This window comes from Phocoena phocoena, chromosome 11 (assembly GCF_963924675.1).
Source record: "Phocoena phocoena chromosome 11, mPhoPho1.1, whole genome shotgun sequence".
Lineage (NCBI taxonomy): Eukaryota > Metazoa > Chordata > Mammalia > Artiodactyla > Phocoenidae > Phocoena > Phocoena phocoena.
The window spans coordinates 98,547,612-98,561,457 of record NC_089229.1 but is presented as its reverse complement, the minus strand read 5'-3'; the positions used below and the strand labels follow the sequence as shown (position 1 = coordinate 98,561,457).

The following is a 13,846-nucleotide window of genomic DNA, read 5'->3' as shown; positions in this document are numbered from 1 at the left end:
TTCCCCCCATCTGGGAGGCTTCGCTTTCCCCATCTGTAAACTGAGGTGTGACGGGGGTGCTGGAGGGGAGTTGGGTGTCCATGATCTTACGTCCAGCTGTAGCGTTTGGCAAACACGTGGAGGTGACCCCCGACTTGCTACCTCAGTGGTTCCTGAATGAAGACTTGACCTTGGGGGCCCCGTCACCGTGGAGTGTGCTGTGTGTGGGATGTGTGGGTCAGAGCTGTGGGTGATGGACCCCAGGAAGGGCGTCCTTTCTGGACAGGACAGGTCATTCCAAGCAAGAGGGCTTGGGAGCGGGGAGTGCTAGCGAGCTGTCCCGGAGGGGAGGCTCTCGGGATTTCTCTGTGGAGTCGAGGAGAGGGATGGCAACGGACTGGTGCCCAGGAGAGGGCAGAAGAAACACCTTGGGCCATGGGCCCTGGTTTAAAGCAGGGCCATGAACCAAGGCGGGGCCTCGGGAAGAGCTCTGGACTCAGAGTCCTGGGTTCTAGAGCCTTAGCCTCTAACAGTCCGTCTTCTCATTGACAAAATGAGCTCCAACGTTCTGCAAGAACCGTCGTTTGACGTCTCCAGGACACCCGCAGGGCCCACCCACCTGCTTTACAAGGGATCCGCTGGTGCTAAGGTGGGGAAGGCAGGGGCGCCCCAAGACAGACTGTTGCATCATGGAAGCCACTTCACGCACAAGCCGGAGGTCGAGGACAGGTCACGTGCTCATGAGGGGCTGTCCCTTCGGTGATGGAGGAGAGCTTTAAGGCACCACCGCGCCCCTGTTGGTGCTGTGCTGAGGGTCCAGGGCTGCTGTGCTCGACAGGGGTTGGCCTGCTTGAGCCCCGGGAGCCCAGGACTCGGTGGCTCATCTGTGTCTTTAAAGGGAGCATCTTCCAGGCGACTGGTGTGACATCAGCGCCCTGACACGTGTGCCGGGGAGGCTAATTCCAGCTGCTACTCTGGCTCGTTTTGCACAGCTCGATGAAGGGCATCCCAGATTTGGAGACTTTGATATTTTTCCCCTTCCTAAATTGTAGGTGTTTCCATAATTGGCCTCCTGGGGAGTGCGAATTAGTCTGATTTTCTCTTTTTCAGAGCTTTCCATCTCGGGGGCATCAGTTGGAGATGTAAGCAGACCCCGATTCCCTGATTTTACCGACAGGAGAGGCACCAGGTGCACTGCCGGAGGGCCGCCCCTGGGGGTGCAGCATCCCTCCCCTGCTCCCACAGCCTATGCCCGAGCTGCGACCTCAGGTTCTGTGGCCACTCCATGGAACTCTCCAGGGAGGGCCAGTCCAGCTCTGCAGCCGCTGTTTCCTGTGTCACCACACTCGGCACACGGGGGTCACTCCTAGCCATCCCTTCCAGCGCATGAGGCCAGGCTCTTCTGAGCCGTCTTCCCATCAGAGTCCTGATTCTTCACCGTTGGATGCACCCATTCTCTGGGTGGAATGGGGCGGGGGGTGGGGCAGGAGGGGGCTCCGGATTTGGAAACTGCAGAGGCTCAGCAGTAAGAACAGGGCGCCTACCGTCGTGGGAAGAGACCCATCTGTAGGAAGAAAGTTGGAAGGAACGGCCCGTTCAGGTTATCCTGGAGGAAGAGACCAGACTCTCCCCAGGCAGGCTCTGGGGCAGGAAAGTTTGTCTCGGATTGTCTTGGAGGGCCAGCTTGTGAGACCTCTAGGGGTCAGAGGTGGTCTGGACAGAGCCCTGGGCTTGGAAGCAGTCTTGGCTGGCCCGGTTCAAATCTCTCATTTTTTTCAGGTGAGGGAAGACTGAAGCCGAAAAGGAAACACCTCCTCCCGAGGTCACACAGCTGGTCGGTGGCAGAGCTGAGATGAAGGCCCGGGACCTCCGATGCCCCATTGGACCTTAGCGGCCTCGCCTGCCTGTGCTAGCCTCTGCCCGCCTCCTGTGGCAGAAGCTGGGCTCTGAGCACGTTCGGCGCAATATTGTTAGGGAGGCAGTGGGCTGGGACAGCAGAGGTGCATGTGGGGTTGCGGGGGGACCAGTATCGGCACGGCCAGCTGGTGGGAATGAGGACCCGTCTCTGGGCCTCAGCGTCTTGGTCTGTCCATTGGGCTGATAGCAGTGCTTGCCTTTCAGGGTTGTTGGGAAGACAGATGGAAATGATAAATATCAAAACCCATGGTAAATATTCAGATCATATCAATGTATTTTTGTTAGTTCGTTTGTTTGGTTTTTTTTTTTTTTGCGGTACGCAGGCCTCTCACTGTCGTGGCCTCTCCCGTTGCGGAGCACAGGCTCTGGACGTGCAGGCTCAGCGGTCATGGCTCACGGGCCCAGCCGCTCTGTGGAGTGTGGGATCTTCCCGGACCGGGGCACGAACCCCTGTCCCCTGCATCGGCAGGCGGACTCTCAGCCACTGCGCCACCAGGGAAGCCCGCAATGTATTTTTAATATAGTTGACTTAGCGTGGTTAAATGGCACATAGAAGGCACCCAAAGGAATCATTTTTTTTGCTCTAGTGATTCACCTGGGGAGAAACTAAAAGGTCAATATGCCCTTGCATCTTCCCACATACTCCAATGCAAGGAGCACCTCTGCGTGAAGAGGCAAAGGCTCCTATCTAAATACAGAATTACCCAAGATAATAATGGAGGCGCACGAAGCCCTGATCAGCTATTAGTAGCTGAGCTTAACGAGTGTCTACAGTGGACTCCAGCTGTTACCCAGCAGGCCCGGGATGCAAGATGAGGAAACTTGATGGGTAAAAGAAGCCCCCAGAGCACTGTCCTCCATCCTGCCCGTCTATACAAGCGTGCATGCACACGCACACACACACACACACACACAGAGAAAGTGGGGAAGGGATGATTGAAGACAGACAGGCTCAGAGAGGGGACAAAGGGCCGGAAGTCCATCTGTGCCAACTTCAGAGCCCCTCATCTTGGGCATAGGAACCGTCCGTGGTCCCATAGCCGTGGAGCACCAGGCAGAGGGGGGCCTCGCCTACCAGCCCAGCCCTCAGCCCCTCCTACGGGGCTCCAAGTCCCTCCCTGGGCACCCTTCTCACAGCCGCCCCTTCCCAGAGGTGGGCTGGGGTGTAGCCCAGGGCCGAGAACTCACCCATGGTGGCCGTTGAACCTGGGGAGAACTTGCCGTCGCAGAACCGGCTCAGGAAGGACGTCTTCCCCACGGAGGAATTGCCCACAAACACGATCTTGAAGAGCCGGTCTGGGGTGGACACAGAGCCTTCCTCCTGTGGAAGGCAGACAGCAGGGTCAAATGCTGGGATGGCCGCCTGCCACCCCTGCCCCTGACCTGTCCCTGCGGTGTCCAGGGAGGGACCCGCAACCAGCACCGGGGAGGCTGCTCGGGCCTTGGATGCAGGAAGCTTCGGGCTCAGCGCACCAAGGCTCCTTCCAGCTTCAGCAGTGGGAAGAGAGACTTTCATTCCACCACCACTGCTGCCCACGTGCTGCCCCGCAGGCCCCGCGCTGGGCCGGGCATGTGGTGCAGGGAAGGCAGCCACGTGTACACATAGTCACGGCACGAAGTCCCGAGTGCCCAGAGCACGGACCAGGAATCAAGGCTCTCGGGGAGCGGGGGGGCTCTGGGCTGGGGCGTAAGGAGGAAGCAGAGATTCTCTGCAGGGGCTGGGTGGGGAGGACAAGGTGGAGTGTTTGAAGGGGAAGGGGAGATATAGAAGGCTTATCTATAACTCAGGGGCAGAGGCATCCCAGGCTGGGGTTGGGCCTCTCGTTTCTGCCCCTCACTGAAAGCCTGGACCGGATGGAGGACGCGCTCGCCTCCCTGCATGCTGCCCTTCTGTCCCAGCTCACCTTCCGTCTAGGGTCCCTGTCTGCCCTGGAAATAAGGCAAGACAGTCTCCACTCAGTAGCTTGGGAAATCCCAAGATGCCAGGCTACGGGAAGAACTTTTCAGAACACAGTCATGGTGGTCCTTCTCCACCCGGCAGCGGGACAGACTGGGAACTGGCCTGCCTGTTACTCTGGTGTGTACGGCCCAGCGGGAAGTGGACTCGCTCCAGGATGCTGGGTGAGTGAGAGGCAGAGTGAGGACCGGCACAGGGCCCTTTCTCTGAATGGTCATTAAGTCCAGAGAGCCGTGTGCTCCCCCAGCACTGCCAGGCCAGATGAGGAGGCTTTTTAGAATCTATTTGGAAGTGGATTTGGGGGGAATTAGCTCCTCTCACCGAGCAAATACTATAGCAGAGTAGCAGGAGATATTAGCAGTACTTGAATTTCAGAGAAAAGCCATTAACAGCCTTTTGGGGAGAAATCAATTCCATGCTGTACTTAGGAGGGAATTCAAGGGCAATTACAGAAACTTAAGCCCAACTTTAAAAAAAAAAAAAGAGAGAGAAACCCACACTCAGAAACGCTGCCCTGGCCCCAGTTTCTTTATTCCTGCAATGCACAAGCATCGCTCTGCCAGGCTCGCGCTCCATTTGTCCTTTGCTTGAGACCAAAGCTCAGTGCAGCCATTGGCCCACCCCAGGCCCGGGGACGGTGGGAGGAGATGGTCTTGGCTGCAGAGGCGGTGGCTGCCCTTCTCTGTGCTCCCCTCACCCTGGCCCCCGCCTACGGCAGGACACTTATTCTGCAGACAGGATACGATCAACCCGGTGATGGTTCAGTCTGGGGAAGGACCCACCTCACAGGAGCAGCGAAGCTATTCCAGTTCTTGCCCTTAACCTGGGGGACAATCCACCCGCCGGCGAACGACAGTGAGACAACAAAATTGTGGGGAGGGGCTGGAGAAAGGCTCCCTCCACTGGCAAGTCAGGGAATCTGTTCTCATTCTCCTTCCCACCACTGTTTTTATTTTTTTAAAGCTTTAAAAAATGAAAGTAATACATACTAATTTCTAAAATTAGGAAACTTAGCAGAGAGGAAATTAATGACTATTCATAATTTACCCCCCAACCCTGAAATGGTCACTATTCCTATTTGGATACATTTCTTCCAGGCTTCTTTTTTTATATAGATGAATCAATATATGTTTTTTTGAGAGAAATTTGAGATACTATGTATACTTTATTTATATTATTATATATAATATAAATTTATGTATAAGTTTCTATTTGTTCCTATGTTATTGAATTATATATAAATATTTCTGAGTCACTGAAGTTTTCCAAAACTGCGATTTTTAATAGCACGATAGCATTCTATTAATATCGTCTAATTTATGTCCCTATTGTTGTTTTTTCAATTATTTGCTCTTATGCACTTACATTCTTGGATTAAATTTTTGTCTGATTTTGGTTATTTCCTTAGGAAAGGTTGCTAGAAGTAGGAGGGCTGGTTCAAAGGAGGTGGACTTTTAAAGTTCTTGATTCCTATTATCAAACTACTTTCCCGAAAGCTGGTACCAATTGATGGCTCAGCGGCCTTGCAAGGGACCCTCTGTTGAGGCTGCTGTGTGACTGACTTCCAGCAGACACACTTCCTCTCTGCTGCAGTTTCTGTCCCAGCTAAACAGCAGCGCATCCCGGTGAAGCCGGTGGAGATGCACAGCGGTGGGTGCGAAGGCTGGGCTCCCCTCACTGCGGGCTGGGTGGGCCTCCTCGCTCTGTGCTCTACTTCTCCACCCGCCTAAGGGGAGAACAGATCTCTGATGCCCGTCATCCAACGACCGCAAGGACCAGGTGCCATGGCAGACACGGACGCTCAGCCTCTTCCTTCACCCCGTCTCCTGTGGCCCTCTTAACACTTCTTTCACATTTGGGGGGCTCTCGTGGGGTCTTTAAAGCCCCATTTGTGCCCACTGCCAGCAAGTGTAGTCTGTCCACTTTTGGGGATGTAGAAGGGGGTGTAGGGGGGCTGCCCCACCCACCAAGGGCCCTTCAGAGGAGTGGTTTGTGGGCACGAATCTTAATCCAGGCCCAAGAATGATAACCGAGGCCAAGAAGTCCCCGTGCAGGGGCTGGAGAGGGCTTGCTGGCACGCACACCAACGCCTCACTCGGACCGCTCAGCTCTGAAGGCCGCCACAGGGTGAGGGACCTGTTCTAGAGGACCCAGCGGCGGGCAGGGGGAGGGCTGAGGGGCCAGTTCCAAGGCCTGGGTCACAAACAAGGTAAGGAGTAGCACTTGTGATCCAGAGGATGACGGTCCACGCGGCCCCCTTCTCCCGGGGAACACTGCGGGGAGAGCTGGTGGGGGGCGCGGGGGTGGAGGGTGGGAGTGCAGTGTCACACTGCCGGGAGGGCCGAGCTGATTAGGAACCGAGAGAAAAGCGATGGTGCGCAGACCTCCCCCGCGGGGACTGGCCTGCAGGGGGCGGTTACAGAACGGACCAGAAGAGGTACCATTTTTAAAGTGTGTGATAGCTGACGCTAATTGCCCAGCAGAGGCTCGGTCCTACTCTATAAATGCAGAATCTGAATCAGAAAGGAACACATAGGGGCCAACAACAGAAGTTGTTAGGAGAGTGTCCCCAGACCCCCGAGTCTCCATCATGACACTCGGCAGAGCAGAGAAGGGTGGTACCCGAGGGACACAAGCTTGGTGCATCACCAGGCCTGCTGAGTCTGGCTTCCTGAGTGGCCATGGGGCTCTTGGGCTCACACTCGAGGGACAAGGCACAGGGTGACCTACAAGCCAGCGAGGGACGCACCCTTACCTTAGATGGGGTCTCTTTTCCGACGGGCTGCCCTCGGGGAGACGCAGGCATGAGTTCCAGAGGTCGGGACGGCCCGATTTGCCCCTCCGCCCCCTGGTTGGAGGCCTCCCCTTCTTCCGGGCATTGGCCCAGTGGCTGCTCAGAGCCGCCCCCCAGCAGCTGGGGCAGCGGGTCCTCTTCAATGGAGATGATTCTGCGGAACGGCCGGGGGAGCAGACCCCCGGTCCCCGGCCCCTCTTCTGTAAGGGGGTGCCCACTCAGGCCCAGGGAGCTTCTCCTCCGCAGGAAGCCAAACACATCTTCCTCCTCCTCTGACTGGCTGTTTTGGAGAAGAATGAAGAGTGGGGAGAATATTGTAAAATGTATCTGAATGGAAGCTGGGGGTCTGTGACAGAGAGCTGAGGAGCACACTTTTTGGGTGCAGAGAGGAACCAAGAAAGGGAAATCCAGACCCAGCATTGTTTAGCTCATTCATTCAATGTCCTTATGATGAGGGTGAGATGAAGGTGAAGGTGATGATGAAGGTGAAGGTGGTGAAGGCGAAGGTGATGATGATGAAGGTGAAGGTGGTGAAGGCGAAGGTGGTGATGAAGGTGAAGGTGATGAGGGTGATGCTGGCTCCCAGGTATTAAGCTAATGACAGTCAGCAACAGATGCACACAGCCCCCGTCCTCGTGGAGCGCTTGGCTTAGCAGGGCTACAGCAATCGTGACACACTCACTACGCTGTTCCAGACTGTGGGGAGTGCCACAGAGGAGAAGTAAAGGTGTGAAGAAAGAAGCATAACAGATGTGGAAACAAAGCATCCTGGGTTAAAGGTCGGTGGCCTTTGCCCTGGTCCCATGCCAGCCCTTACCAGCTGTGTGTCCCCAGGTAAGACACCAACTCTCCAGGCCTGTTTCCTCACCCTTCCGCCCTGCCCACCTCCCCAGTAAGCCAGTGCATAAGCCAGACCTGTTAGGGAAGCAGCCCTCGGGGATGCAGGCGAGGGGGACCACTGCTCTGGGAGGGACCCCGGCACGGCAAGCGTCCACCACCAGCTCAGGGTGGGAAGGAAGCCCTCCACCCGCTTCTCCTTCCTTTCTCCTTAGGATCAGGAGTGAGTGGCCTCAGAGGCCGGAGTGCACGTTTGCTTCCAGAAACACCTGAGCAATCAGAACAAGGAGAAGCAGCGGGGGCGGGGGGGTGCAGCACTCGGGCACCAGACGTGGGTCCAGGGCACGGGCTGTGTCCCCAAGGTTTGTGAGCAGAGGCCCCACGGACCCTCCTGGTGCGGCCCCCTCTCAGGCCTTTATGGACAAGTCAAGCTGAGGACTGTTTTACGGGGAGGAACTTGAGTCCAGAATCGAAACACACACACACACACACACACACACACACACACACACACACACACACTCGAGAACTAGAAAATCGAGCAGGATGCGGTGATGAGGCGGAAGTGGGCGACGGACACAGAAAATGCGGCACAGGGAAAGCCCCTTCACTTGGCCCCAACTCCCGCCCCCCCCCCAGCTCCTAGCGTTTCTGGCCCCTAAGGATCAAAAACAGAAAAAAAAGAGAAAAAAATGCGTGTATCACTCTTCTGAACTCCGGACACTTCTAAGGTAAGTTAAGGTATAGCACTTGCTCACAAAAGTGCTGACTTAGCTTGGATCCCCTGACATAAAATAAAGGGTCTGTAGCAATTCAAGGACTCTTACACTTATTTATAAAATCAGCTTTTTACAGAAAATGACGGCCATCTTTCCAACAAATTTCTTCTGCATTCTGACGAGCCTACTAAGTGCCTAGCCACTTCAGCACACAATTAGTGTTCCCATCTGCTTCCACTCTGCTCACACACACGAGTGCACGTGTGTGAACACGTGTTGTGAGCATGTATGCACGCGCACAGATGCAGAGCATGGCTTTTCAAAGGCCTTGCAACTAGAAAAGAAATGGCCACTGAAATGACCCTAAATGAAGCGTTTCTTGGCAAAAGCTTCTTACTTGGGAGATTCTCGAGTACTATTACACTCTGGAATACCTTCAGCTTAGCATGACTAAGCTCCTTTTCGGTTTTGCCACAAAATGCTATGCGCCAGCGGCAGACAGCAGTCACCTCTGACAGAGTCTGCATGGGAATTCGGGGTTTGCAATTTATCGATTACTCATCAATTATTGTCTGTGTCCTCCACGCAATTATAAGCTCCATGAAAGCAGAGATGGGGTCTATTTTGTTCACTCCGTATCCCCAGCACACGGCACTGAGTCTTGCACAGGGCAGGCACTCAGTAATGGATATTAAGGGCAGGACTCGTGTCTAATTGATCTTTGGAGACTTCCCAGAACTCAGAGAATGTCAGGTACAGAGTAGGCAATCGGTCTCTGCTTGTTGGAAGCACATATTCCACTCCGAGGAACCAACAGGCGAACTGCTGATGCAGGAATCTGGCTCCCATGTTGTGTCTCCTGGTTCAGCAATTTAGAAGAGGAGTCCACGATGGTCAGGTTCAAGGTCTTGAGCCATCAGCAGATTGACATCCCCAGGGCACCTCCGCTTGGCATGTCTATTTCATGCTTGCTGTCCCCAGGGTCTCCCGGATGCGCAGGTTCACACACTTTGTCCCGGGTTTGATACGTGGGGATCTGGCAGCCTCCACCTCTCTGTGGTCACATCCATGGGAAGAAGCACGTGGCCCGGAGAAGACAGGGCAGGGGGAGGGGCGGGGGGCTGGCGTGCCTCCTTCGGGGAGCAACAGGCCACCCCTCTGGGGACTTAAATGCAATCGTGTGCTGTCCAACAACAGCCAAGCATGTTATCCCTGAGTTAATTAAATATGAATTATTGAAAGGAGTCTTGGCAAGCACAGGCCCCATTCTCATCTGTAAAGGACTTCAACGATTGGAGATCCCGTACTACACTCTAATTACCCTTCAGACTCACGCAGTCCTGTCCCTGGAAAACCAAGAGCATCCATTCTGCTCAAAAGACAGCAGAGCCCGGCCCAGCACCCACTCCCTCCCTCTCTCTGACCCCTCTTCCTCAGACCCCCTCTGTCCCTCCCCTGATCTGCAGCCCCTCTTCAGCGCCCCCTGGCAGCAACGGCCTGTCCTAAGTGCTTGCCCTGCACCTAGATGTCAGAACAGGAAGGCACGCGTCCTCCAAGACTCAAGGGGAGCGATAGTGGCTGACCCCAGGCTTCCCGCCTGGGCCAATCTGAGCTCTGCTTGGGCTCAGAGCCTGCTCCCAACCTGGCAAGACCAAGGAACAGGTAATGAATGAGCACAGCAGGGATCCCTTACCTTCTGAGCATCCCTCCGCCATCCACATATTTGCCGATCACAGAGCCAGATCGCTGCTTCTGGCTTGCCTTGGAAGCAGCTGTGTTTGCCTTGGCTGCCTTGTCTTTCTGTAGAAACACAAAATGCCCTCAGATCCACGCCTACTGATTTGTCCCAACGTTGGAGCAGAAAAGGGCTCAATTTCCCCACCTCATAGTACAGGCTTCAAATAAAACTCTAAAGGAAGCAAGAGATGGCCTGGGCTCCCTGCGAGCTAGCCTTCACCCACTCTTCCCTTTTGCTGTCATCTCTCACCATAATTCCTCCATCTCCCATCTAATAAGCTAATCAAAGTTTCGAGCCTGGGGTCTGCCAGGTTACCCTTCCCAGGAGTAGTGCTAATTTGCAAGAGGACAAGCTAAATGTGGGATGCATAGGAAAAATATTTATGGGCAGAAAAAACTGTGCATCTTTAAATCACACACATTCTTCAGTGGGGTTTCAATCCCTCTTTATTTCCAAACCCCCAGATAGGAGGATCAATGAACCCAGAGCCTTGTCCACAGCTACGAAGCTAGGACAAGGTATCTCAGATCTTTTGTGGAAGTAGGCTGGCTGTAGGTAAATTGCTCACATATCTGCAATGGAGAGACTGGGTGGAGTGGGGGGCTTACACCTGCCTTGCCAGGGCTCCCCTGACAGATGTCTTCCAGATAAGGGGGGGTTAGATCACAGGAAGAATCTCTCATTAACCAGCCAGCCCCACGGTTCCTAGGGATCCTTCCTGAAAGAAGGAGGGGCTGCAGTGCTCCCAGGGCCCCCGCAGGTATGGCTGTGATCCCAAATTAATCTTCAGTTGTGATTCGGCATGAACGTGATTTTATCCCTCTTTCTTCCATTCCCCACAAGGGTTCTTATTCCCTTAATTCCATTCCCTTCTCAAAGCAGAATGAGTTTGGCAGGTGAAGGGAAGCCAGTTCAAGGGATTAAGGCGACATTTGTTAGGAAGTTTTCAAATAAATTCGGTGTTACTTCTCAAACAGTTATAACCATTACCACCACCAAACAAACGTGTAGGCTTAAGCCTTGCTCTGATAGTACACATAGGTGGGCGGCACAGACATGTTGCTGACAGCCAGTGGTAGAAAAGACATTGTGATGTACAAGGTCCCTAAGGGATCCGCACTTATAAACTAGGTTGCACCGAATCCGGGGCAAACTAGCTGCTGTGTACTGACCACATTTAGGGCACTGAACAGCTGAGAGTCCAGCGCAAGACCTTCCTTTCCAAGAGTTTTTCACACGTACAAAAATCCCTACAGTATGGAAAAAAGGATAGAGATTCTCTTTCCTCATGTGATAATGGGGGTCAGGGCCCAAGGAGGCTAATGATTTGCCTGAGGACACACGTGAAATTCACCGTGCGATAATCCCCATAACCAGAATGTCACATCAATCCACCCTGCCCGCCTTTTTCTTCCCTTCACAGCTTCCACACCTACCGTCTGAAGGGGAGGATGTTAGGGGAATGAGAAACCCTAGATTCTGTTTAACGCAGCCGGAAGTGAAATTCTTTAAATAAATACAGGATTTTCGTGCTATTTGGGAAAGTATGTAACTGTGGCACTCAGGGTCAGAGAAGCATCGGTCCCCATAGGGTAAAAAAATTGTACATAAAATCAACTATGTAAATGGTGAAATATACTTTTTTTTTTTTTGCGGTACGCGGGCCTCTCACCGCTGTGGCCTCTCGCGTTGCGGAGCACAGGCTCCGGACGCGCAGGCTCAGTGGCCATGGCTCGTGGGCCCAGCCGCTCCGCGGCATGTGGGATCTTCCCGGACCGGGGCACGAACCCGTGTCCCCTGCATCGGCAGGTGGATTCTTTTTTTGCGGTACGCGGGCTGCTCACTGCTGTGGCCTCTCCCGTTGCGGAGCACAGGCTCCGGACGCGCAGGCTCAGTGGCCATGGCTCGTGGGCCCAGCCGCTCCGCGGCACGTGGGATCTTCCCGGACCGGGGCACGAACCCGTGTCCCCTGCATCGGCAGGTGGACTCTCAACCACTGAGCCACCAGGGAAGCCCGAAATATACATTTTTAATTCTTTCTACGACAGTGTGTAAAAATGAAAATTTTTCATCAAGCAATCAACATGTTAATGAAGAAAAGAACTGAGCATTTTGGTTTAAAAGTGATGGCGCCGTTTCAACTGCACCGTCTCATGGACGGCACGATCATTTCTACATCCAAGAAATGTGGGACCCTCCCAAGTATCCTGGTCTCGTGATGCCAAGAGGAAAGTGTGTCACTTCACGGGAAGTTAACACACTATGACCCTATAGGTCAACCTGAATTTTTACTATTTTCAAAAAATCTTATGCCACCGTCCTGCCCACACAAAGGAGTGGCCAGATTCCAAGCCTCAGGATCTTCTTGGGCCAGTCCCAGCGCAGGTCTGGCTGCCACTGGACCCCAGTCTTCGTCTTCCCCTAGGGGAGGGGGCACTGGCCAATTACCTGAAAACATATGTCCCGTTCATCCCGAAGATACTTGTTCCTTTCCCTGTGGATGGAAAAGGGGAATCTATTCAAACATGGGGCTTGCGGTCAACAGATCCAATAGCATTGGTTTGACGGTCAGATGGGTACAGAGGAAGGCCGGGCATGGAAGGCCCGGGGAGGGCGTGGAACCACTTTCCTTAGTGATTGTGGCTAAGGGTAATTGTGTATAAGTCAGGTTAGAGGCAGGGGGATACACAGAATGGCCTTGTGACACCCAGGGCCCTTCAGGATCCTGCATTGGTCCATCTGATCACTAAGGGAGCCTTCCACAGAGCTGACCAGGTGTTCCGGCTCCGCCTTGAACTTGCTGTGCCCCCCCCAAACCTTTCATTCATGAATGCATGTGTGGCTGCATGCCACACGTGTCTCCCTGAGCCCACGCTGTGTGCCGGGCACTGCTCCAGCTGTCAGGGCTACACCAAGGAATGGAAGAAAAAGTTCCTGCCCCCAGGGCATTTTTATTTCATTGCTATTGAGAAAAATAAAGTGGGGAAGAAGTGGCATAAAGAGGGCCAGAGATGGAGGGTGGTCAGGGAAGACCTCACTGAGGAGGTGGCATCTGAGCAGAGGCTTAAAGGGTGCGGAGGAGAGAGCCCAGCAGGGATGGGGGAGAGCGTCACAGGCAGAGGGAACGGCAAGGGCAGGGACTGGGGTTGGGAGACACGTGGTGTGCATCCAGTGGAACGGAAACGAGGGAGCGGATGCTCAGAGGTCAGAGGAAAGATGGGGGAGGTGGGGATCTGCCATCCCCTGCCTGTGGGCCACTGTCAGAACTCTGAATTTATCCCAATGAGATATGAAGCCATGGGGGGTGGGCTTTGGCCGAGGAGTGTCCTGACCTGACTCAAGTTTTAAAAGGAGTCCTAGAAACGCTGTGCGAAGAGTGATGTGCTGGGGAAAAGGATGGGGCCCTGAGAACTGGCCCATATTTTAAGCAACGTGGAGGTCATTGGTTCCACGTTTGGTGGAATAGGGGGAGAAAAAGCCTGGTGGAGGGTTGAAAATGTGAGGCTGGGAAATGGAGATGGCCGACTGTAAATGGAAACAACTCTTTGGAAAGCTGGGGAGCCACGCCTTCGTCTCTTGTCTCCTGGAGCATCTCCATGCAGAGGCTCCGATAGGCAAGGGAATGTTCTGCTCTGTACATGTGTCCTCTGTCCTTCATGGCACCGCTCTGTAGCGACAGCCGCGCACAAGTCACCCAATTCTCCCAGGAAGCCTGCGACACAGGCATGTCCAGGCTGTTGACAACTGCTCAAGGTTGCACAGGTGATGAGGGGCTGGGCTGAGTCTGGAACCAGATCCAGCTCCAAAGTGCACGTTCCTACCAAGCGCCCTGAAACTACTTCCATGTGCCCCCATTTCCCTTAGGACGGCAGCCCCTCGCCCCTGGGTCACACCCCGGCCATGGT

General features: G+C 54.2%; 1 protein-coding gene across 1 annotated transcript in view; it reads right to left on the bottom strand.

Moving 5' to 3' along the window:
• The window catches only part of CRACR2A (calcium release activated channel regulator 2A), a 70,446-nt gene that overhangs the window by 14,578 nt on the left and 42,022 nt on the right, over window positions 1-13,846 (bottom strand). Inside the window, exons 9-12 of the mRNA XM_065888117.1 lie at window positions 12,390-12,435; window positions 9,897-10,003; window positions 6,609-6,927; window positions 3,085-3,217 (exon numbers count right to left, since the gene is read on the bottom strand). Of these exons, the coding sequence (XP_065744189.1) occupies window positions 3,085-3,217; window positions 6,609-6,927; window positions 9,897-10,003; window positions 12,390-12,435 (605 nt within the window). The remainder of the gene's footprint in view (window positions 1-3,084; window positions 3,218-6,608; window positions 6,928-9,896; window positions 10,004-12,389; window positions 12,436-13,846) is intronic.